This window comes from Mytilus galloprovincialis, chromosome 12 (genome assembly GCF_965363235.1).
Source record: "Mytilus galloprovincialis chromosome 12, xbMytGall1.hap1.1, whole genome shotgun sequence".
Classification (NCBI taxonomy): domain Eukaryota; kingdom Metazoa; phylum Mollusca; class Bivalvia; order Mytilida; family Mytilidae; genus Mytilus; species Mytilus galloprovincialis.
In genome coordinates this window covers 22,822,967-22,848,176 of record NC_134849.1, presented here as the reverse complement: position 1 = coordinate 22,848,176, position 25,210 = coordinate 22,822,967, and the positions used below count along the sequence as shown (strand labels likewise).

Here is a 25,210-nt window from a genome sequence, read left to right as displayed (position 1 = left end):
AAAACATTTTTGTTTATATCAAAAGAGGTGTTTCTAGATTAAACCTTACAACAATTAGCTGAAAAATGTTTTCTCTTGACTCTTCATAACTTTTTCATTGACAAGTTTAAGTTCTCAAAAACTATTAAAAAATAACAAAGATTTTATAAGACTTTTACAGATGGCTTATAATTATATATGTAAAAGATTTATAAAAAGAAAAATGGGGGTTAATGGGCATTTCTTTTTTTAGAGCATTCAAATGGATAAAACCTGAGGTTTCCGAAATTTCTGACAGAAATTCCAAATCATTACCAGTGAACATCCTTAAAATCTTTCGAATTTTCGTGCAATAGTCATTCTATATGTTTCTACACTCAAATAAAGATTGCAGTTTCCATCACATTAGTTCATCTTTATCATGTGACACAGACATGTTAGGTTATTTATGTGTCAACACCATACTGTAAACCAACTTATTTTTTACTACTTTACCAAATAGAAAACTTAAATCGAATAAAAATTGTCGCAGATATATAAAATCTGGATCTTTCCTAGTTAATTTTAACTACATGAAAAAACTGGATAATTGTGAAATTAAATTGGCCCTAAATGGACTAGAAAGGTCAAAACGCAAAATAAAGACACCCTCCCAAAAAAGTTGGCTTACAGTATTGAATCACACACAGCTGTTTTTTGCTCTTTTTTGAGTTGTTGTCTGTTTGACATATTCCCAATTTTCATTCTCAATTTAATTTCAAAGTTCTTTACCATTGTACACACATCTAATCAGCTTGGCTTGACATTTCAAATTTAAAAACATTTAGGTTATATTTAAACAAACAAAAGTAAAGTCCATTTTTTCCCCTAAAAAAGCAGCCTTAAATTTTTCCATAACCACTTAATTTCACTTGTAGTCTCTATACTCATAGCATGTTTATTTCACCTACCTTCTATTTAAACTGCTGTCATTCTAATTTCTTAGCACATAAACTACAGGATCTTCATAAGTCACACACAGAAAATGACTTATGTTAGATATGTAGGACTCTAAAGTGCGATGGGGACGCTAAAGTACGATGGTCACGCTAAAGTGCGATGGTCTACGCTAAAGTACGATGCTTCCATACGCTAAAGTGCGATGGTCCGGGAAAATATAGACGTACGAAACGTAGATGGATTATGACGTTACCAGTCGTTTATACAAACCAAAAATGAACATGCCGGAAGATGAAATAAATAATGGAAGCGAACAGATGCATATTACCGTAATGTTTTCGTTTATACAAATCCTTGGTTTACGTTAAAATATTTTCGATTTTATTGAAGAGTATAAACGTCGGTAAAATAAAGGTGCACGTTTTCAAGCGTAAATCATAACTTGTCCATTAAAACTTCAGTGTGTACATTGTATTAAGACATAACATACTCGCTACGAAAAAGTGGAAAGCTCGAACAACCCCCTTCTCTCGTATTTAAATTAAAGCTTGTACAAATAAATTTAATTTATTCCGACAATGACCGAATTTTGTATTTGCAACTGACAAGGGGATGTTCACATTAATAGGCTGCGTAAACGGCAAGCTACACCAATTATTTAATACGCCCCTTGTTCTGAACATGCATTAAATATTTGCCACTGGACGTTAAGCAACCAACAATCAATCCAATACGCCCGAATTGTTTAAAAAAATAATCATTTTAAATGAAATATAGTATTTTGTGACACCTAAATAACCTTTTTAGCAATGATTACTAGGTCAGTCTTCTAAATTTAGAAACAGTCACATAAGACTACCGGTAAAGTAAAAGCCTATCGCATTATATGTTAAACCATTGCAAACTAGATTTTGCAAAAAGACTTGTTTTTGATATTAGTGCCCTTGAACCTTTCTCTTTTGTTCCATCGTGCTTTAGCGTGCTATACCATCGTACTTTAGCGAACAAACAACCATCGCACTTTAGCGTGAGACACCATCGTACTTTAGCGTGAGACACCATCGTACTTTAGCGTAGACCATCGCACTTTAGCGTGACCATCGCACTTTAGAGTACCATCACACTTTAGAGTCCTACAGATATATCAAGGTACATATGTATATATAGGCAGACAAATTCAGTTTCCTTGAAGTCTAGTGTAGGATCATTGAAAAACTATATTAAGAATAAAACCATTGAGATTGATGAAGAACAATAAAAAATACCCCAAAAAAACAGTGAAATTAAAAGTGCACAAAAAGTAAGTTTCTATTTCCTTTAAAATTTTCTTGCATTTATTTTATTTCTATTTATGAAACATTCATATTCCAAAGCACTTAAAAAGTCAAATGATTATGCAATCTTTTGGGCATTTTGTCAATCCCATTATTTGTTGCATAAATAATAATAATTTAAAATTTTTGAGTTATTTCCCTTGCTATAGATATATGTTCACTTTAAAGCTTGCACAAATATGTGTGAGATATTAATAAATCATTATTTACAATTAAGATCTTCTTTTCTAGTTCAAGGTTTAAATGAGAGAGAGAAGAAACTGATACTAGAATGAAAAGTTTACATTGTACAACTTTTTATATATACCCATGTACTAAAACAAAAGGGGTTTAGGTCTGTCCATCTGTCTGTGTGTCTATTCCATGAAATTGGTGGTGCCTTTTTTCCAAGAATTTTTTAAATCAGAGCCTCTTAACATTTGTTATCAACCTTTATCTGAGCATGGTATGCTATGTGATGCATTTTTAGACTTACATTCCTCAACTGCCAATTGGGACATCAATGATATATTGTGTTGTGTGTTTTTAAAATTATCTGTTTAAGAGAACCATATACCATGTATAGCTGTATACTGTGGATTCATTTATTTTCGTGGGTATCAATTTTTGTAGATATTTGATTCTGTGGTTTTGCCAAAGTCTGCATTCAAGCCTAAGAAACAAGGTTTATTTCTGGAGCTGGCATGTCAGTAACTACTAGTAGTCCTTTATTGTTTAATTGCCTATTCTGACATCTAACTTGGACTTCTTTTAGACTGAGTTTTACTGTGTGTGTTGCTGTGTGTTTGTTTAATCTACATTGGCAAAAGGTAGGGGGGCAGGGTTTTGGGGGTTGAGATCAGAGTCACTAAACATATTTAACCCCACTTCATTTTTGTGCCTGTCCAAAGTAGTAGCTTCTGGCCTTTGTTAGTCTTGTATGTTTTTTAATTTAAGTTCATTTATATGTTTAGGAGTTTAGTATGACCTCCATTTTCACTGAATTAGTACATATTTCTTGTTAAGGGGCCAGCTGAAGTCCGCTCTGGGTGATCGATTTTTCTTGCTGTGTTGAAGACCCATTGGTAACATTCGGTTGCTGTTTTACTCTTTGGTAGGGTTGTTATCTCTTTGACACATTCCCCATTTCCATTGTCTATATTGTTCTTAGAACATTTAAATTTTTAGTTCCACTTTAGATTACACAAAAATTGGTAGCCCATGAATAATAATAAATTCAATGTTTATAGATATATAGAAAGATGTGGTATGAGTGTCAAATAGACAACTCTCCATCCAAATAACAATTTATAAAAGTAAACCATTATAGGTCAATGTACAGCCTAATATATATTTAATGACATGTGTTATTCTTTTCTCAAGATCCATAGCTGTTGGTTTTACACTCCATCCAATGAATCTTAGTCTTTTGGCAACTAGAATTTACATAGAGGGTAAACAGCACTAGGATTCTTTTACATGGAAGTTACAAAAAATTGTACAGTTATTTAAATAAAAAGTCATGAATGATACTAATATAATATTAGTTGAGAGTTGATAGTTGTCTAATTGGCAATCAACAACAATAGGTCAGCTTACACCCTTCAACAATGAGCTAAGCTCATACCAAATAGTCATCAATTAACATGATTAAAGGCCCTGAAATGAAAAGTCTTAAACAATTCAAACTATGTAACACAGCAATAAGTGACAACCATTGAATTACAGGCTCCTGACTTGGGACACTGGCACATTCAGAATCCATCTATTGCTTGGAATAACAAAAAAAACAACAGTGTTTCAATTTTACCTTTTCTATAAGCTTTTTACTTCAAGAAAATAATCTTGATTAGGCTGTACAGTAAAGTATAGTTGTTAACTTTTACCTCATTTGCTCTCTGGTGGAAGAAATTGTCTCACTGGTAATCATACCACATCTTTAACGTCAAGACTAAGGGAAATTTTCAAACTCTGAAAGATAGATTTAATCACTCAAATACATTTAATAACCGAAATAACTTTAGACATGGTGACCATAGATACAGCCTGCTGAGTCCAGTCCTTTTTTACAGCAAGCCCATTTATATACAACGTGCACAAGTTTCCCATTTACATCGTATTGTTCTGTGATTTCCCGACCTTTTGGGTGATAGCGGCAAGACTTGCTGGAATTTTCTTTTGGTTTGAATAGTTTCTGACATCTCAAACACTGAGCTACTCCCATTTTAGAATTTCCGTTTTTATTTGAATAGATATGCGCTTGTAGGCGTGTTTTTAGAGCTGATGATTCGTCGATTGGATTTGGATATCCTTGCAACCAATCGCCTTCAATATAAGTTCTCTGCCGAGAGCTCAATGGCGCTGTACAGTGTTTAATTGTTCTTCCAGGGCTCTTAGGAACTTCACTCTTTACCTCATTTAAATGAAAGTTTGTCCCAGTGTGGGCTTCATTGTATTTTTTTACAACTTCTTGTAATTTATGCATGTGCATTTTAACATTATCCAGTTCGGAGGTCAGCCATTTAACCTCATTGACTCTTTCCGTTAGTTGTTTTTGAATTGATTCTTTCTCCCAGTGAGCTTTGGCTATAGCATTTTTCAGATATTCAATATCTCTGTCGGAATATTTAAGCAGTTTATCTTGTGGTTCTGTCTCATCCATTTCGTCTATGATTCCCGCCATTTGTTTTAGGTTTATAATCCTGTATTTCAGTGTATCCAGCATGTCATCTACAGATGCATTCTCTTCTGTGATGCTGTTGTCTATTTTTAGATTAGCGTGACTTATTTTTCGCTTATTAAAATGTAACATATCCATCAAATTTTGTAACGAGACTTGATTGGCGAGCGTTTCTCTGTGTTGACGATCGATCTCATTCATTGCTGCGTCTGTTTTGTCTTTCCAGTGATTGCGTTCAGCTTGAAGAATTTTACACAAAGACATTTCTATATGGTCGGGGGAATTCATGCCATTTTTGCCGAATTTCAGTAATTTTGTAACAGTGTGAATGATATCGTCATCTATTGGAGATGTCTCGTCATCCTTGTCATCAGAGTCCATAACATCTTGCTCCATGTGAATGGATAACTTCCGTGTTATTTTCTCCTCGGTCATTTTTACGTTATTTCCTTGTGTTGGTATTTTGAAGTCTTATCTGAAAGCAGATGAAATGGAAACATTATAATTTGTCCTATCTTTTGTCACATCATGAAAAGAAGGCTAAAACATGAATTTTCAACAAAAAGACACATCTCCTACTGTAAATTCAGAAAAAGCGAGGTTTTTATTATTGCTAAAAATTGCGACAGAGTTGTAACCCCAATAATTTAAACTCGTATTTGAAAATATTTCTATGAATTTAACAGGATTTTTCTCAAAATCGTAATCATTAAAATCGCATTTAAGTCTAAAATGACAAAATCAAAATAATAAATGCACCCAATAATTTCTGAGTTTACAGAATCTTTTTATTGTTTTAGCTATAATTTATTGTGATATTGATCAATGAGGTCTTATTGAACATTTGGCTAGAAATAGAGGCCATTCTAAGGCCTTATTAAACCCACTCCTTACCTTTCCAGTTTATTCCCCAGCATTTTATAGAAATTGAGACTTAAAACAAATAGATTGAAAACCTATATCACATATCATTCCTAGCTGTTACATCAATTAAAAACATGAAATTTGTTGTAAGCATGAATAGCATATTATCAATATTTCAGTTTTTTCATATAAATAATGTATGACTTTAGTGTATCTGATATTGATTTAATTAAACAGTAACTAGCTGAAGAAACATTATATATTGTGGATTCATTTATTTTTCGTAGGCACCAATTTTTGTGGATTATGAAAAACTCGCAATTTTGTTGAAATTAGATTTCATGGTTTTGGGAATCACTGCATATAAAGCCTGAATATTTTTTTTATTTGCTGAACATTTGAATTCAAGGTTCATTAGTAACCACAAGATCCCACAAAAAATGGTATCCAACGAATAATATGGAATCCACAGTATTGACAAATTTTTGTTATTAAAAAATATTTTTATCAGCACTGCTTGTTCCCTTTGAAATTAACTGTGTTATTTTGGTCTCTTGTGGAGAGTTGTCTCATTGACAATCATGCCATGTCTTATTTATAGATAGACAGATGGATGTTTCATAGAATTTACCAATATTTCAACCCTATTCAAGCTGAATTTGAAAATAAAAGAATAGAAAAAGGCTTAGTTTATATTTCACAACTTGTTCGCTATGCCCGTGTCTGTTGTGACATTTTTGATTTTAACGAATGCAACCTATGTATTACTGGTAAATTATTAAACCAGGAATATCGTTACCATAAATTACTTAAAACCTTTACTAAATTTTTCCATAGATATAAAGATTTGGCTTTGAAGTTTGGTTGTACCTGTAGAAAACTTATTTCAAACGGGATAGCACATCCTCATTTTTACGGAAATGTTGTTAACCGTGCCCAGAAATTTAGAAATGATCCATGTAAACTTGTCACTCCTTTAAATAAACTTATTCTAAAAGGTTACCTGTTCAACACTGTAATAAGATCATTGAATATTGTTTTTATTAAATATTGATTTTGTTATCAGTAAATTAAAAGCTAACTAAATATTACTAGTATGTTATATGCATATACATATTCATGGATCTACAATCTGTCGATACCTGTAACTTGGCATTGCACAAGGTCATATTTTTCTCTGGCTGTTTATGACGTCTTTACACTAAATCCATTGGACATGTTGGATGTGTACGGATTGATAGTTTAGTCTTAGATGCATGATTTTTTTATTAGTTGTTAGTGGCTTTGAACTAGCTGTCAGATAACTGCGAGTACTCTCAGATCTGTTCATTGTGTCTTTTTGTGTCGGTATGTATAAGTACCAGGCCACGTCCACTTATATTTTTGTCCATCTGATGAGTTAAGCCTTTTTCAACTGATTTTTATAGTTCGTTCTTATTTTGTACTGTTTTACCACTGTCCCAGGTTAGGGGGAGGGTTGGGATCCCGCTAACATGTTTAACCCCGCCACATTATTTTTGTATCTGCCTGTCCTAAGTCAGGAGCCTGTAATTCAGTGGTTGTTTGTTTATGTGTTACATATTTGTTTTTCGTTCATTTTTTTTTACATAAATAAGGCCGTTAGTTTTCTCGTTTGAATTGTTTTACATTCTCTTATCGGGGCCTTTTATAGCTGACTATGCGGTATGGGCTTTGCTCAATGTTGAAAGCCGTACTGTGACCTATAGTTGTTAATGTCTGTGTCATTTTGGTCATTTGTGTATAGTTGTCTCATTGGCAATCATACCACATCTTCTTTTTTATATAGAATAGTAAAAAGGAAACAAAGATCATGAATTATATGATAAAAGAGATTTTTAAGAAGAATAAAAACTATAAACAAATTGAATTATCATATAATATGGGCTGTAAGAAAAAGAGATTTAAACATTCCAAAATATATATATAAATGAGACAAGGGGATGACACCAATCAGAGGACCTTTTCTGAATAAAGGACGAGAGCGGATACATCCATTTTAATAAAGGGGGGTTTCCTAACCCAGGATTAAAGAGGGGTGCTGTTCCAACTGTATGTCCCCTTTCAAATGCATTGATTGTAAAAAAACAAAGGGGTTCCAACTCCTGGACCCCTTCCCCTCTGGATCCTCTACTGAAAGATATATATTTTTGAAATTGACAATGAGGGTTGGTTGAAAAAACAAAACTTTACAATAAAAGAAATGATTTCAGCTTCCTTATTTTCACCTTCCACGTAGATGATTTTAAATACCCTTTAAACCTTCATTTTATTTGTTAGCGTTAATTTACCGTATGTTTTAAACAAGCCGGGTGAATTAATTTTCAATCTTTTGTAATTCTGAAGGTGTATTGGGATAGTGTATATATAATCTTTTAATCCTTTGTTTAAAAGTCAACTAAACATTTCAAGTTTTTTTATTTACCAAGCTATTGATTAGAGATTTAGTGTCTACTTGAAAACTATATAAAAAGTAAAAGACAAAGTATTGTTGGACTTATTTGGAGTTATTTTATAATAGAGGGTAAAAAATGCCTTTTATTGTCATTAAAGTCAAACATCCATTTTTCGCTACAGTTAGTGCCAAATTAGCCTTGAATTTTTATTTTCATTTATCAAATCTCAATCTGTAGCTAATAGGTTTGTGGCAAATGTAGTAAGATATTTATTGTTTTTGTTATTCTAACAAACATTTTACCTTCATTTGTCATGTAGGGTACCCCACCCCATTCCTACCCTCATATAACAATAACATAGTACTAAATGACCAAATGGAATTAAATGTCTTTTATAATTGCAAAAGACATTTAAAGTGTATAACAATCGTTATAAAAGTTGTAAAAAAGGCAAAAAACTATATATATTAGGTATTAAGGTATAAGCTACCTTTTATACAGACACAGTCTTTTCTATTTACGAACATGTAACCATACCTTAGGACTTAAAATGGCTTTTTGTTTGCATGGTAAATGCTTTTTGTCAAGCTTGCGAATTTTGGTGCAGAAAGCTTGATAAGGGATAGTGATGCTGCAGCAGCGGCAGTGTTAGCTAACTTCTAAAAAGCTTTATATTTTAGAAGGTGGAAGACCTGTATGCTTCATACTTTTAACCAGCCTTGGAAATCATTGGACCCCATTAAACTTAATGCGGAACCATAGAATACTAAAGGTGTTATGATCCTTTTAATCTTTTATTTGCAAATCAGTGGTTTTAATTGTAGAATGAAAGTGATATTTAATTATGAACGAAACCGTCTGAAAATGTGCATTGTATTAAACGATTAACCTATGCACTCTTTTATGAATTGTTAAATCATGCAAGTGCAGTGAAAGGGTAAATCTTTATACAATTCAGTAACAAGTAACCAACCCCTTTATCCTTTGGTTACAGGCTATACAAATTAAGGAGTGCATATCTAATCCAGATTATTTGGTTTCAAAAATATTTAAAGATCAAGTGTCTATGGCATGTTTGAATGGAATTAAACTTTATGTTAACATCTTACCATATAAAGTTTTGGCACTGGTTTAAAAAAAATAATAAGATGTGGTAGGATTGACAATTGGACAACTCGATCTCAATCAGACAACCTGGCCTCCCAATAATGCCCAAAACCCATACCTTTTAGAAAGCCCTAACATTTGGGCCTTTAAAATATAAAACAATTCTAATGAGAAATTCATTGGTGTTTCCTCTCTATGATTAATAATGTATAAATAGTTTGCCAATGAGACAATTTTCCACCAGAGACCAATGACATAAATGTTAACAACTATAGGTCACCCTTCAACAATGGGCAGTATCCATAATATATCAAGAATGCTATATAATGCCAGGCACCATGACATAAGTTAACTTGAAGTATCAAAAGTGGTTGAAGTCAAAGAAAATGATATTGTGCGCAGTGGCAATCCAGATTTTTTCTAAAAGGGGGCAGGGTTAGGACACTGACTGACTTAGGAGACTTGAAAAGTTACTCGCATAACAATCGTTCCCAAATTCATCAGGAATTGGACAAAGACGAGGAAAAATTGGTTTGGTCCAGTAAAGTTATATGCATTACTTGACAAATTGACCAGTAATTTATTTTAATTTTGTTCAAATCATTTGTATGAATGTCCTGTAAAAAAGATTCTTGTCCTGTTAAAACTAAAAGGAAATTGTTTTAAGGTACAAAATGTTTATATAAAAAAGAAGATGTGGTATCATTGCCAATGAGAAAACTCTCCACAAGAGACCAAAGGACACAGAAATTAACAACTATAGGTCACTGTATGGCCTTCAACAGTGAGCAAAACCCATACCACACAATCAGCTATAAAAGGCCCTTAAACAATTCAAATGAGAAAACTAAAGGCCTAGTTTAGGTACAAAAAAATAATGAAAATCAAATATGTAACTGATCAACAAATGACATCCACTGAATTACAGGCTCCTGACTTGGGACAGGCAAAAACATACAGAATATGTCGGGGGTTAACCACACATGTTAGTGGGATACCAACCCTTTTCATAACTTAGGACAGTGGTGTAACAGTACAACATAAGAAGGAACTATAAAAATCAGTTGAAAAGGCTTTTTTTTTTATAGTTCTTTCTTATGTTGTACTGTTACACCACTGGCCAAGGTTAACATGTTTAACCCTGCTACATTCTATATGTATGTTCCTGTCCCAAGTTAGGAGCCTGTAATTCAGTGGTTGTCGTTTGATGATATGTGTCATATTTGTTTTTTGTACATATATTAGGGCGTTAATTTTCTCGTTTGAATTGTTTTACATTTGTCATTTTTTAGCCTTTTATAGCTGACTATGCAGTATGGGCTTTGCTAATTGTTGAAGGCCGTACGGTGACCTATAGTTATTAATTTCTGTGTCATTTGATATCTTGTGGAGAGTTGTCTCATTTGCAATCATACCACATCTTCTTTTTAATATTATCTCATCAAATGGATACAAATAGAAATACATCTAACAAAAACACAGAGTAGTTACGTTGATTTTTCATAGTCTTCGGAAACACTTTACATTACCCTACAGCTATCTTCTTCAATGAATGTATGTAGTGTAATCCAAATCTATTGAATAGTTCAACTCAAGTTCTATAGAAACCAAGTGTACTGAAAGTGTACGTGATAATCGCCAACACAAAATGATTTTTTTTCATTTATTTGATCATTATATAAACTTCATCACTTAAAGAATTGTAAATAGGAATTATAAACTTACCTAAGTAAATGTATTCAGATGTTTTAATGTCTGTCTCCTCCAAGTGTTACTTAACGCTCCCATCAATTATAGAAATTGTTTGGTTTTAACATCTCAAAAACATTCTCTAAAAAGACTACGGTCCCTTAGTTTGTATCTCCGCACTAGTACACAGTTTCTTTATAAGATAAACAATGTCTTGTTAATGCGTTGATTATATATGTATATTGTGTATTCATACACTCGTTAGGTCCAGATAAAACAATTATCGATTGTTATCTTCTAAAACAAAACACGTTAGTCTTTTATTTTTGTCACGGTATCATTTTATACTTTGGGAATAGTTGTAAGTCGGCTATTTTTTCAAAATAACTACACTTTTTGTCAAATTAGCGTGCATATTTTACCATTTAAAGTCCAGTATATTCAATATTTTTCCGTCTTTAGAATATCCCTGACTGTGAGATTGTAAAAATTTAAACAATAAATAATCTTTGACGGTTGATTGGGTCCTATTGTTCCAATTTAAATCTGACATGTTATTTAATATTATCCCTAATTATTGCGTCTTATTAAGAGTTGGGATCGCTAGATTTTTATCGATATTTATATGTTATAATTTTAGATTTGACTAATTTGAACTATATTATATTTTTAAAATGTAAGCAAAAGATAATATTGAATACTATATAAGGTCGTCCCTCTAAACTAAAATTAAACTTCAAGCATATAGTATGTTAAAACATTGTAATTAATTTGAAATAAAATCGATTTAATATTGAATTTAATCCCCTCACAATTCAGTTTTAAAAGCTATACAAAAAATGTTTCAGTTAAATTTTTACCTTTTCAATATGTATATCTTTTGTGTTGTGGGGTTACTGTCTCACATTGAAATATACTTATACCTCTCCTTTAATGTATTTACATAAAAAAGGGAATTCACAAATCCAATATTAGGCAAGTGATTCCAAATTTGTTTCCATAAGTCGCACTAAACTCTAAAACATACAAAAGAACTAAAATTAAAAATACTTACAAGACTAAAAAAGGTCAGAGGCTCCTGACTCGGGACTGGCACTAAAATATGTGGCAAGGTTAAATATGTTTTGTGAGATGTCAACAGAAACACATTCAATAGTCCGCTTAGTGTATTTCAGATTAAATTCATATTTATGACAAGTGTTGTAGTACTGTATCATGCTTAGGCAATTTTTTTTGTGCTATGTCAATTATTCGTTATCAGTTGACTTGAAGATATATCTCCCTATCTTTGACTCAGCCACAGTGTGCACAAGAAGACGTGGGTGAAATCCCCCATCTTTGACTCATCCACAATGTACACAAGTAGATGTGAGTAGATATCCCCCATCTTTGACTCATCCACAATGTACACAAGTAGACGTGGGTAGATATCCCCCATCTTTGACTCAGCCACAGTGTACACAAGTAGATGTGGGTAGATATCCCCCATCTTTGACTCAGCCACAGTGTACACAAGTAGACGTAGGTAGATATCCCCCATCTTTGACTCCGCCAACAATGTACACAAGTAGATGTGAGTAGATATCCTTCATCTTTGACTCATTCACAATGTACACAAGAAGATGTGGGTAAATATCCCCCATCTTTGACCCAGCCACAGTGTACACAAGTAGACTTGGGTAGATATGCCCTATCTTTGACTCATCCACAATGTACACAAGTAGACATGAGAAGATATCCCTCATCTTTGACTCATTCACAATGTTCACAAGTAGACATGGGTAGATATCCCCTATCTTTGACTCATCAACAATGTACACAAGTAGACTTGGGTAGATATCCCCCATCTTTGACTCATCCACAATGTACACAAGTAGACTTGGGTAGATATCCCCCATCTTTGACTCATCCACAGTGTACACAAGTAGACTTGGGTAGATATCCCCCATCTTTGACTCAGCCACAGTATACACAAGTAGACTTGGGTAGATATCCCCCATCTTTGACTCATCCACAGTGTGCACAAGTAGATGTGGGTAGATATCCCCAATCTTTGACTCAGCCACAGTGTACACAAGTAGATGTGGGTAGATATCCCCAATCTTTGACTCAGCCAGGTTGTACAAAAGTAGATGTTGGTAGATATCTCCAATCTTTTATTCAGCCCAGTGTACAAAAGTAGATGTGGGTAGATATCCCCAATCTTTGACTCAGCCACAGTTTACAAAAGTAGACGCTGGTTGATATCCCCAATCTTTGATTCAGCATTTTGTACAAAAGTAGATGTGGCTTGATATTACAGCTTATGTATGATCTTTGATTTGGCAGTATGTACAAAAGAAGATGTGGGTAATGATATCCACAATCTTTGATTTGGCAAGGGTGTTCCAGTACAAAAGGAGATTTGGCTAATAGATATGCCTTCTTTAATTCATTTGGGTATAAACAAGGAGATGTGGATTGATATCCACTATCTTTGATTTGGCCAGGGCATACAGAGTAGATAGAGGTTGATATACAGGTACCAAACTTTGATTAGGCCAGGGTGTACAAAAGTAGATGTGGGTAGATATCCCCTGTCTTTGACTCAGCTACAGTGTACAAAAAAACATGGGTGATATCCCCTATCTTTGACTCAGCCACAGTGTACAACAAGAATGTGTCCCAAGTACACGGATGCCCCACTCGCACTATCATTTTCTATTTTCAGTGGACCGTGAAATTGGGGTCAAAACTTTAATTTGGAATTAAAATTAGAAAGATCATATCATAGGGAACATGTGTACTAAGTTTCAAGTTGATTAGACTTCAACTTCTTCAAAAACTACCTTGACCAAAAACTTTAACCTGAAACGAACAGACGCACAGACGGACGAACAGACGCACGAACGAACGGAGGCACAGACCAGAAAACATAAAACATAAAAGTAGACATGGGTAGATATCCCCCATCTTTGATTGGGCCATGGTGTACAAAAGTAGATGTGGTTAGATATCCCCTTTTCTTGATTCAATCAGCTATGGTCAAAAGTGAGATGTGTGTTGATGTTAATTTTGTATTGGCCATGATATACAAAAGTATATGTGAGTTGGTATCCCAAATTTTCTATACTGCTGTGTGAACAAAAGTCAGATGTGGGTTGATATTGATATCAATGAGACCAAAACCAAACAAAACAAAAGGAGAGGTTAACAGCTTATCAAAAACACTAAAAACCAAAAGACATTAAAAGGTTTACCTTAACTGTCTAAAACTATAGAAATTTGAAAGTGTCTAAACAATAATTCAAATGTGCACACAATATTTCAAATATTTATAATTTAACTTTGGATGTAACATGTCTTTTGATTGGCTTACAGTGTTTTGTCTATCAGCTCATAGACATAATTCTATAATGTGACAGTGAAGTCATCAACATTTTTTTTATGTTATTTCTTCATAAAAATTCTTTTAAGAATCCAGTCCTTAGGAAAGAGAAAGATTTTTGTTTACAGTCATTCCTTTAAAATACACAATTATATTATTTAAAATATATGATAATAACTGATACACAGTTTGCCAAAGGACAAGGTATGATAAGGGTCGTTTCTGGCCCCCCTTTTTCCAGAATTTTTAAACTTTGAAGTTGAAACCCATCATGCCTGTGTAATGAACTGCAGTATCTGACCGTCCATGTAGAACCTTATTTTTAGGTGTTATGTACTCAAATATGTTCAAACTGAGACCTTGAAAAGCCCTTAACGACGGAAAAGTATAAAAAAATCTACAATTTCGTCATGTTCGGAGACAAAATTTGACATCAGCGCCAACGTAGACCATCTTGAAATTTTAAACCATCAACTGTACTCTTATGTATCTTTCACATAATAAAATATCATGGTGGTCTACGTTGGCGCTCATGTCTAAAAATTTGAAAAATAATCCGATTGTTTACATATTTTGACAAGTCATTATAATACGTCAAAGTGAACGGCACGGGTACGAAATTTTTCCGGGATCCATAATTGATCAGAATATCACGTACGGTTGTTTTATGTCGTATCCAGTCATCAAGACATGTCACTCTCTTAAAGAAATATGTTGTAAGTGAAATTAGACCCATAATGATCAAAATAGTCTAACACTGTGCAGCCAAATACAAAGTTGTGTCCCTTGAAATATGGTGAATTAATTTTTATTTATATAATTTTCAAATATTCAACAAAATCTTACAAATGAATTTTATAATAAATGCTCAATATATTCAAACTCTTTTTGTAATTCTGAAGAAAATCATTTCATCAAAACGTATATATTTTGCACTTTAAAGTTTTCTATTTAACCATCTACAGAAAAATAAATTTATGTATCATATCCATTTCGTGCACGTATTTGTGCCCTTCATTCAATCCAAATCCAATCCAGTCACGTCTCAGTCATTACAGCTGAACGGACGTGCTGGGCCAGCTCTCCTTTACCCGCTATATTCGATTAGGGTTTACAGTTAGATATCAACGACTTACTACTTAAGATGACAGAAACCAATCCATGCCGTACAGATAGACGTAGTAGTTGGCGTACCCGCGTTAACATGCACTCCAAAACCATTGTATCATGGGGAGTGTTATGACGATTAACGTCCGAGGGGTGTATCCTAGGCTGTTGGGTGATACGACCTTCATTTCACTGCCTCACGGCTTTGGTCCTGATAACGCTTCCTGTCATCTTTCGAACTACGTCCGAGATCATCTACCAGTACTCCATCATCGAGGCTAGCGGGCTGCCAAGCTGACCAAACTGGCCCTGAAAGCAGCCGTTGTGAAGTAAACCAACATCAAAATAGTCAACAAAAGAAAAACAACTCACCAAAACCAAGATGGCGGCCTACATATTGCGACCTCCACTACTTGTTCCTGACCCATGGCATCAAAATATGATAAAGCTCACCAAACGCCTTCGGGCACCGAGCCGACCGTGCGAGGGCTGTATAGCCAGTCAAGGTCGTTAAACACCACCACATATATATTTGCGCCCTTAAGTTTTAGGACTTCACATGTGCATTATCCATAATTTAGTAGTTCATAGAACAGAGAATTAAGAATATTAAAATCACTTGTTGATAGACAAAAATCTGCTTAGAGTACTAAACTAATACGTTATGCATGTGCAGTCAGTATTAAATCCAAAGTATGTAATTATAAACATTATTCCAGGTAAAGAGCAGTTGATACTGAAATTAAGTTAACTATACACTTATAGTGGTTTTGGTTTGTTACCCCAATTTTGTTTTTTGTCCATGGATTTATGAGTTTTGAACAGCGGTATACTACTGTTGCCTTTATTTATACTATACTGTAAATTATGTACTTCCAGCCTATTCATATATCGGTACACTACTGATTTTTCTTATATATATGTGTCAGAGCACTCTTTTGACAAGATGTAATCATAAAATAAAAGTACACATGTAGCATTCAATTGACTCAGATCCTATATGGATTATCAAATAAAACATGCTATAGCGAAATTACTTTTAACATATTTTACTTGCATAAATACAAATTGGATAAGACCCATGGCAAACAAACTTGTGTATTTGTTTGCCATTTCGAATGTATATTTTGTTTTGTCTGGAGTTCTATGTAAGTGTCAAAATTTCATGCCAAACCTATACCGATTCCTGGAGTGCACTGGTTCTTCTTACCTAGCTGTTTAATGTACATGTAAACTATGTCCTCTTAATTCTATTTCACATTCCCTCCTCCCCTCACGGGACAAAATGTCGAGCACGTTCGTTAATTTAGATCTGTCCGCCCATCCATCCGTCCGTCTGTTTCTGTCTGGACATATACGTCTAGCTATCTCCTTCAGTTTTTGACCTAACCAGCTTTTTTATTTATAATAGAGTTTTGTATGTCTACAAGGTTTTGATTTTTTTTATAAAATTTTCTTGAAATGTCCGGTATTTTTGGTACAAGCTATATATATATATATAAAGAGTCGGTTATCCCGTAAATTAATCCTCCTACAGTTTTTGAGATACAGCTTTAATACCTAATAGGTTTATTGTACACATAATTGAAGCATGTATTGCCATCGGATTTTTATTATTCTTCAAATATTCTAAAAATGTCAGATTTTTGGACTTTTAGAATTATTTCTTGCTACTTAGCTGCTTAAAAAACAATTAGGGTAGTTGTTGAATATTCACCAAAAACGTTAGTTGAACTTGTTTTCCCTCTCACTTGCTATTGAAGGCACAACTTGCACTACTAGTACTACAGTTTAATGTCCCTAATCATGCTAATGCAATAAATAAGATTTTATTAGTAACTTCAAATATTTATTCAATACCGGAAAGGTTGAACTTGGTGAATACTACAGCCGATTTCATTGAGTGTGAAGTCAAAGGTAATATTTTTAGTTAGCTTGCTTGTTAGATAACCCATAAAGTCATTGTTAGGTCAGGTTAACTACCCTCCTTTAAGAATATACTAGTCCAGCAGATTACCAGTCTATCTGTCTGATGGACTATGCTACTTCGAAAGGAGGGTATTACACCTGACATAATAATGACTTCAAGGTTCAGCTAACAAGCAAGCTTACCAAAGATTTACCTTTGGCTTCACACTCAATGAAATCGGCTGTAAATCTTGAAAGTTGAAACCTTTTGGCTGGACATTCAGTCCTGCAAGTGAAGACATTCAGAATGAAAATAATAAATAGATCAACATTGAAAGGAGAAATTAAGGTTAAAAACGAACTCACAACCTCAGTGTTGACTGGCTAGTGATTACAGAAGTAACTACTTAGATCACTCGGCCAACGAGACCCTTTAATGAAGTATGTCTACGTTTCTAATCAAATTCGAATGTTTTGGGGTTTCATGAAATACTACTTACCAACAACTGTTTCATAAAAAAAAGCATAACATTTTGGATAAGATAAGGAGATGTGGTATGATTGCACATGATACTTTACACATGCGATCAATGTGCTAATTTCAGGATATATATATTGTAGAAATAATGAATTTTTAGAGAAGCTTGAAGATGTTCATGCCTCTTTCGTCTACATATCTTAATGAGTTTTTAACGTCTTAAACCCTGACCTCATCGAAAACTTTGAACTTTGTTTTCAGCATTTCAGTCTTTAAAATATTGTGTTAAGTGTTAAAAAATTCAAAGTTCACGATTCTTTTAGTGACAAACAATAACATTGTACAGGCTATGCATATTTGCTATACATACTGTATAAATCTGATACTGAATCTTCAATAGTGTTTTTAATCCATTTGCGTTTTTTAATGTACCGGTAATCATCATGTAAATGTGAAATGCTATATTCATAACTTCAACTATTATTTATGAATTATAAGTGTGCCACTTCTTATATAACTTAAAGTTTGTTTATGCCCCAGTTATGGGCATTATGTTTTCTGGTCTGTTCGTTCGTCCGTTAATCCGTCCGCCCGTCCGTCCGTTCGTCCATCTGTCCCGCTTCATGTTAAAGGTTTTGGTCGAGGTAGTTTTTGATGAAGTTGAAGTCCAATCAACTTGAAATTTAGTACACATGTTCCCTATAATACGATATTTCTAATTTTAATACCAAATAAGAGATGTTGCCCCATTTTCACGGTATACTATACTGGGGACACATTCTTGGTTATTTTACCTTCTAACTTGTTAATGTTTATACTTACTAATTATTATGTGACAACATGATTTGTATTTATGCTTTTTTTTTAATTAACCGACCATTTCCTTGATAGCTATCTTTTATTTAATACTAAAATTGAGAGTGAAATGGGGAATGTGTCAAAGAGACAACAACCCGACCATAGAGCAGACAACAACCAAAGGCCACCAATGGCTCTTCAATGCTGCGAGAAACTTCCGCACCCTGAGGCATCTTTCAGCTGGCCCCCAAACAAATATGTATACTAGCATGTACTAGTTCAGTAATAATTGACGTCATACTAAACTCCGAATTGTACACAAGAAACTAAAATTAAAAATCATACAACACTAACAAAGGTCAGAGGCTCCTGACTTGGGACATGCGCAAAAATGCGGCGGGGTTAAACATTATTTTTTTTTAGATATCAACCCTGTTTTTGGTAACAGCATATGATTTAATATTTACATCATCAAGATATAATAATATAATGCCAAGAACCTACTTCGGTTTACAAAAAAAAAACATTATTTAACCGTTGCTAAGCGCTATTTTGGTTGCTAATCTTTTTATCAGCATGATATACAATTTACTTGCTTTCATTTCTTACTGCTAGTTATTCTTGCATGTATTAACCAATCTAACCTGATTTTACTCTAATTTGTACAATTAAAAATCAAAAGGTTTTTTTTTATAGTTTTATTTAATTTCTATCTTTTTCGGCTGTTGCTAAGCAAGTTTTAGGTTGCTATGGTCAATTTCTTTTTCTTGAAAAAAATAATGATGACTCAGACATCATATATATATGAAAGAAAAAATCATTTACAGTAGCTAAATCTTTAAATATTGCTATATTTATACCTAATATGGCCGAAATTACAATTTTTGAACCGTTGCTAGGCACAATTTTTGTTGCTAGGTTGTTGCTAAGCATTTTTATAAACTGAAATTGAAGTGACCTTTCATTTGCAAACTCAAGTTAGTGTTAAACAAACAATATTATTTTGAATTATGCTAATGTGTAATGAGAAAGCAATGCATATGTGATAATTTGGCTATTTATTTAAACCGTTGCTAGGCAACCTTCTTTTTACCGGAACATAAAAAAATCATAGTTTTGAATAGTTTCTATACTAAGGCTATCAATGATGTATATATAAACTTATTTAGGAAGGGGGCCAAAAACGCCTCTTATCATACCTTGTCCTTTGTGATTTTCATCTGACATTTGTCTCAGATTTAAACCAGGTGACCTTGACAAATTAAAATCCATTATCATAACAAGATCAAACCATTAATAGATTTATACATAGATTAATGGGATCTGGATTGACAGATGAACAAATCAAATACAAAAAGAAAAATATAACAAAAGGTCTTTAAACATTCATAAACTATTTGATAGTGCTAAAAGTTAATCTGTTTAGAAGATTTTAGAATGACCGTTACTCACAAAACAGTTTGGGTCATTGAAAAACATGATGATATAAATGATTATCTCCCCTGATAAGTAGATTTGATCTTTTTTAATCCGTGAGAATCTTGTTATCAGATTGAGATTTAATTCTTAGTATTAAATTTTTTACATGAGAATTTTGAATATATGTTCTAATTAATGATTTATCCTGAGACTGTGAATTTTTAACTGATATTAGCATTGCCTATGAAAAACTCTTATAAGATCAATAATACTAGAACACACCTGTGAAATCGTGTGCATTTAGAGAGTAGGGTTGGAGGGGTCCTGATCCTTAAATCTCATGCTTAAAAACATGAAATCCTGAGATTCCAGAAATTACCCTCATGGAAAATTGGTGGCTGAATATTGTCTGAATTATTTCTGAATTCTATCTGAATAATCGTCTGAATAGGTCTGAATGTTGTATTTGTGTCTATTTCTGAATATTGACTGGATTTCGGACTATTCAGCCAGTATTCAGAAACAGAAATATTCAGAAACTAAGAAATATTCAGAAAATTTATGGTTTAAATGATGCTGTATTAAGAAATATTCAGCCATTTTTTAAGACATATTCAGCAATATTCAGAAATCTTCAGCCAACATTCTTCCAATCTTCAGCCATACTAAGAAATATTCAGACATATTAAGAAATATTCAGACATATATTAAGAAATATTCAGACATTAAGAAATATTCATATATATTCAGAAATATTCATATATATATTCAGAAATATTCAACCATATTAAGAACTATTCAGACAAATTCATCCAATCTTCAGCCTTATTAAGACATATTCAGCCATAATAAGATAGCATGAAATGGAATCAAAACCCCATTGTAACTGATTTGATCTTCCAATTAAGCCCAAGGTTTATCACTTTTTCTAAGAAACACAAAATATAGTGAGTGCTTTGATCATAGATTGATCTGAATATATTCAAATATTTAAATAAATAACATTCTTAACATCCTATCCATGAAAAAAATGGCCTGCATGGTTTGCATAAGAATAAAAACAGTAACTATGGTCAGACTCAGCTTAAACCTCACTCACAAACTGATTAACTAATATAAAAATTATGTGTCAGATATAAACTTCTCTTCCTTTCTGTAATTTAAAACTTGCTGTCTCTGTACTTCAAACTTGAATTGCTGAATAAAGGTATTAAAATGGAGTCTGCATAAAATCTGTTTCATATCATTGCTGGCAGCTCATATTTAATCCCCTAAAAGTACAAAAATATCCACAAAGAATCAATTGTTCTTGAGGTTATGAAGCAATAAATTCAATAGAAACATTATTGCATTATGCATTTGTACTGTATCTTACATTGGAAGCCTAAACTCAAATTAAGACACCCCCCCCTTTTTATCCCTTGAAGATAAAATTGGTGACTTATAGTTTTCACTAAGTTTGTTCACCCAATTTAATTTCTACATTTAATGTAGAAAATGGTAGTGCATTTTTTAAGTTATTGACTGCAGATTAACCTAGTTACTATTTGCTTTATGAATGTGACAACAAATTTTGAACAATATATATATTCATTACATTAATTGTCTGCCAAAATTTTCTGATGTTTTCTCAGATTTAAATCCTAAATGTTTTATAATAGTGCCTCAACAAATTGCATTTTATAATAATTACAATTATCATATGTTCAATCAAAATACTTATCTGAAAACATTTGCGTTTGGATTCTCCATTTTGTTTATCCAGCGTAATCTTTGATGACGTATGCCAGTGCGTTTCAGTCAAGGTGTCAATCTCGCCCCATATCATATCGGCCCGAAATTGATTCGTCCCCGTAACGGTGTTTCAGTGAAACTTCTCAAAACATGCCGCCGGTCAGGTCACAAATTACGGCCGATTTGCAGGGTTTGCTGGTTAGTTGAAATTTAAAATTTCGAAGAGTAACTTCCCCTTAATATGGGTGTTTGAGAAATATTTAAAAATGTATTTGATCTTATTCAAATATACGTTTTCCTTTGTGAATTTTAGTTTTGTGAATAATTTCTATTGTAAAATACTGCTACAACTTGTATTTCATCTTATTTATTTTTTTTTATTTTGCAGGAATAAAAAATAAAAAACACCATACACTAACGATTTTTCCCTAATAATTATGTGAAATTTGTAAACAATGTAACACTGGAAATTGCCGGTAATCACTATTTGTAAAACATTGGGATAATGAAAATAAATTGACAAGCTGAACAGTACTCACAGTTTACTGTCTTTATGATACATAACAATGTTATTACTAATCAGTGATATTAAGATGACAAGGCCCGTTTTATGAGGTTGAATTATTATGATTTTAATTATTCAAATACAAAAATGACACTTGTGTAGTATCCGTTTGAAAGGAATCATATGGCCAGTTTTGTAAGGTTAAATGACGATTTAATGTACGGGTCTCCTTGATTTAGCCGGTATGGTGGGAGAACTGTATTTAGAGAAGTTTTAATGTATAAGAAACATGAATTCCTGGTGTTGCATTAAAAACATTTCCCCACTGAATGGTTATTTTATTGTCGGCTTTGCACCTTGCTGCAAAAGGTGTCAAAGCTAAAATTAAATAGCCTTTCAAAACGTCATAATTATTTGGACTAGGTACAAATAAATTGTACTGATAATAACTGTTAGAATTTAATATAAGTACCTTTTCTACCAAAATTAATGCCCATGCACCAGTATATCCAATATCTTAATGATAATAAAGCAATAGATCTACTGCTTTAATTTTCAAAAACACAATATTTTAAAGTGAACAAGTGTTTGTTCAGTTTTTCATCACTAAATGATCAAACTACTCATGAGTTTTTTATTATGTACACTTGGTTCTCCAAAGTATTTCATAGTTATATATCAATGGGTTTAAACTGATGACTGTAACTGCATTCACGGTCATCCCAAAATGTTAGATGAAAAATAGGGGGGATTATTATTAAGCTCAGGATTTCGGGATTCACTCTTTCAGGATTAGGGAATTCTTTTTTTTGGGATTTCGGGACGTCGGGATTATGGGATTTCGTTTTTTAAGTCCGGGATTTCGGGATAAGGACCCCTCCTATCCCACCTCAAAAATAAGGTCAGTAGCTATATTGCCTTGGGAAAACACTGTAAGATTCTTGCACTTTTATGTTGATGAGCCAGATGAAGGATTTCAAAATTTTTGTAATCAGGGAAATTAATTCTTGCTGTTATTTGTACATTTTCAAAATATTTTATTTTATGTAGTTTTGTTGGTGAAACTTATTCACATAACATTCAGACTTTTGAAGAATTATTTTTTATGTTTCCATTTATGTGTTAAAATTAAATAACTCAGTGTAATTCAGATCTATGACTTATTTCTAGTTTTCTGAATTTTGTCTAACTTCTGAATGATTTAGAAAACTTCAGACAATATTCATTTCTATGAGATTATAATTTACTTATTTCCAGTTTTCTGACTTTTGTCTGACATAACTTCTGAATGATTTTAAAAAATTCAGACAATATTCAGATCTATATATTAGAATTTACTTATTTCCAATTTTCTGAATTTTGTCTGACATAATATCTGAATGATTAAGAATAATTCAGACAATATTCAGATATTTAGGGGTGTATTTAATTAATTTTTGGTTTCTGAATTGATCTTACTGCTGTTTCTTAATAATTCAGACAAATAAGACAGTATTCAGAAGTTCTGAATATGTCTGAAACTTTTTCTGACTAAATAAGAAGTATTCAGACAAAATTCAGAACTATAAGACAATATTCAGACACCATCAATAAACAGGTCAGACAGGATTCAGACACCTGATTTGTTCTAAGACACATTTCAGCCAAAATTCAGAAAATTTCAGCCACATTCAGCTAATATTCAGAAATTATGGTTCATGAGGGCAAAGAAGATTAATTCCCGACATCCCCAAATTCGAAAAAAAGAAATCCTGGATCCCAGAAGGATCAATCCTGAAATCCTGTGCTTAAAAACAGCCAATCCTATAGTTTCGATAAAGATCTGATCCCCTCCTTTAGAGCTTGGTTGAAAGTAAGTAAACTGTTGTAGGATGATTTTTTGTAAAAGATTTTTATGTCAGGAGAATTTCAGAAAAAGGTATCAAAAGTCATAGGTACTTTGAGACGGGACAATGTTTTTTAAGCCCTCTCCCTTTTTTCCAAAGTCCTATATTATAATTTTGTTTTCTGTTTGTTAAATTCCATTATTTTCGCGTTTCTGTATACGATGAACATACGTATATTATAAGTAAAGTATTTGCTATTAACTTATGCGCTATATCTAATAGTAGTATAATCATAGTATACATGCAAATAAACGTGAAATAATTGTCCTGTGCCCGAGTACTTATGAAAATTATATGTATGAAAAGTATATTTGTTTAAAACCGGAAGTCTTGTCTATGACTTAAAAGTCGGTATGATGACAGAAACAATATCCTGACACCTTTATTTTCATTTTTCTCTCAAACTAACCATAAGTGAATAATCATAAGAATATATGACAAATGCAACTATGCATGGTACCTAATGATGATTAATTTATTGTGGAAGGAACTTAAGCGACAAACAAAATGAGGTCTTCTCGTTTAATTGTATCTATATAGATAATAACACAATTTTCAATTTTTATGGAATAAACGATTTCAATGATTTTAAGAAAGTTTTGTAAGCCAAAATTGACAGTTTTAGAATTTTCATTTGCTTTTTCCTTTCCTCTTAAGTTTTAATGCTGCATACAAAAATAAATTCTACTATAAATGCACTTTTTAACATGTGATTTCCCAAATCTATGGACTATGTTCTAGAGCAAAATTCACATTTCTTCCAGTAATATTCATGATATTTATGTAAGAGTTGTACTACAAGACTGATTGATAAGTTACATTTAATAAAACAACAAATAAAATAACTTCTATATCACAGATAAATTGAATAATTATTGCATATTTTTCTTAAATTAACATAATTGAAATATAACATTAATAATAATAATAAATATTACACACTAGAGAAAACACATGCATATTTTCATTCAACATTTCCAAACCAGTAAATGTTCTCCATCCCACTTTTTCAGTTGACCCTTT

At 32.7% G+C, this 25,210-nt stretch overlaps 2 protein-coding genes across 2 annotated transcripts in view; one reads left to right on the top strand and one right to left on the bottom strand.

Annotated features, from left to right (window-relative positions):
* The window catches only part of LOC143055258 (uncharacterized), a 202,300-nt gene that overhangs the window by 136,018 nt on the left and 41,072 nt on the right, over positions 1 to 25,210 (top strand). The gene's annotated exons all lie outside the window — the stretch shown is intronic.
* LOC143054379 (uncharacterized) lies at positions 4,215 to 11,462 on the bottom strand. The gene is made up of 2 exons (XM_076227394.1): positions 11,022 to 11,462; positions 4,215 to 5,386 (listed from the first exon to the last, which is right to left on the bottom strand). The coding sequence occupies exon 2, from the start codon at positions 5,344 to 5,346 to the stop codon at positions 4,252 to 4,254; it is 1,095 nt and encodes a 364-aa protein (XP_076083509.1). The 5' UTR covers positions 5,347 to 5,386; positions 11,022 to 11,462; the 3' UTR covers positions 4,215 to 4,251.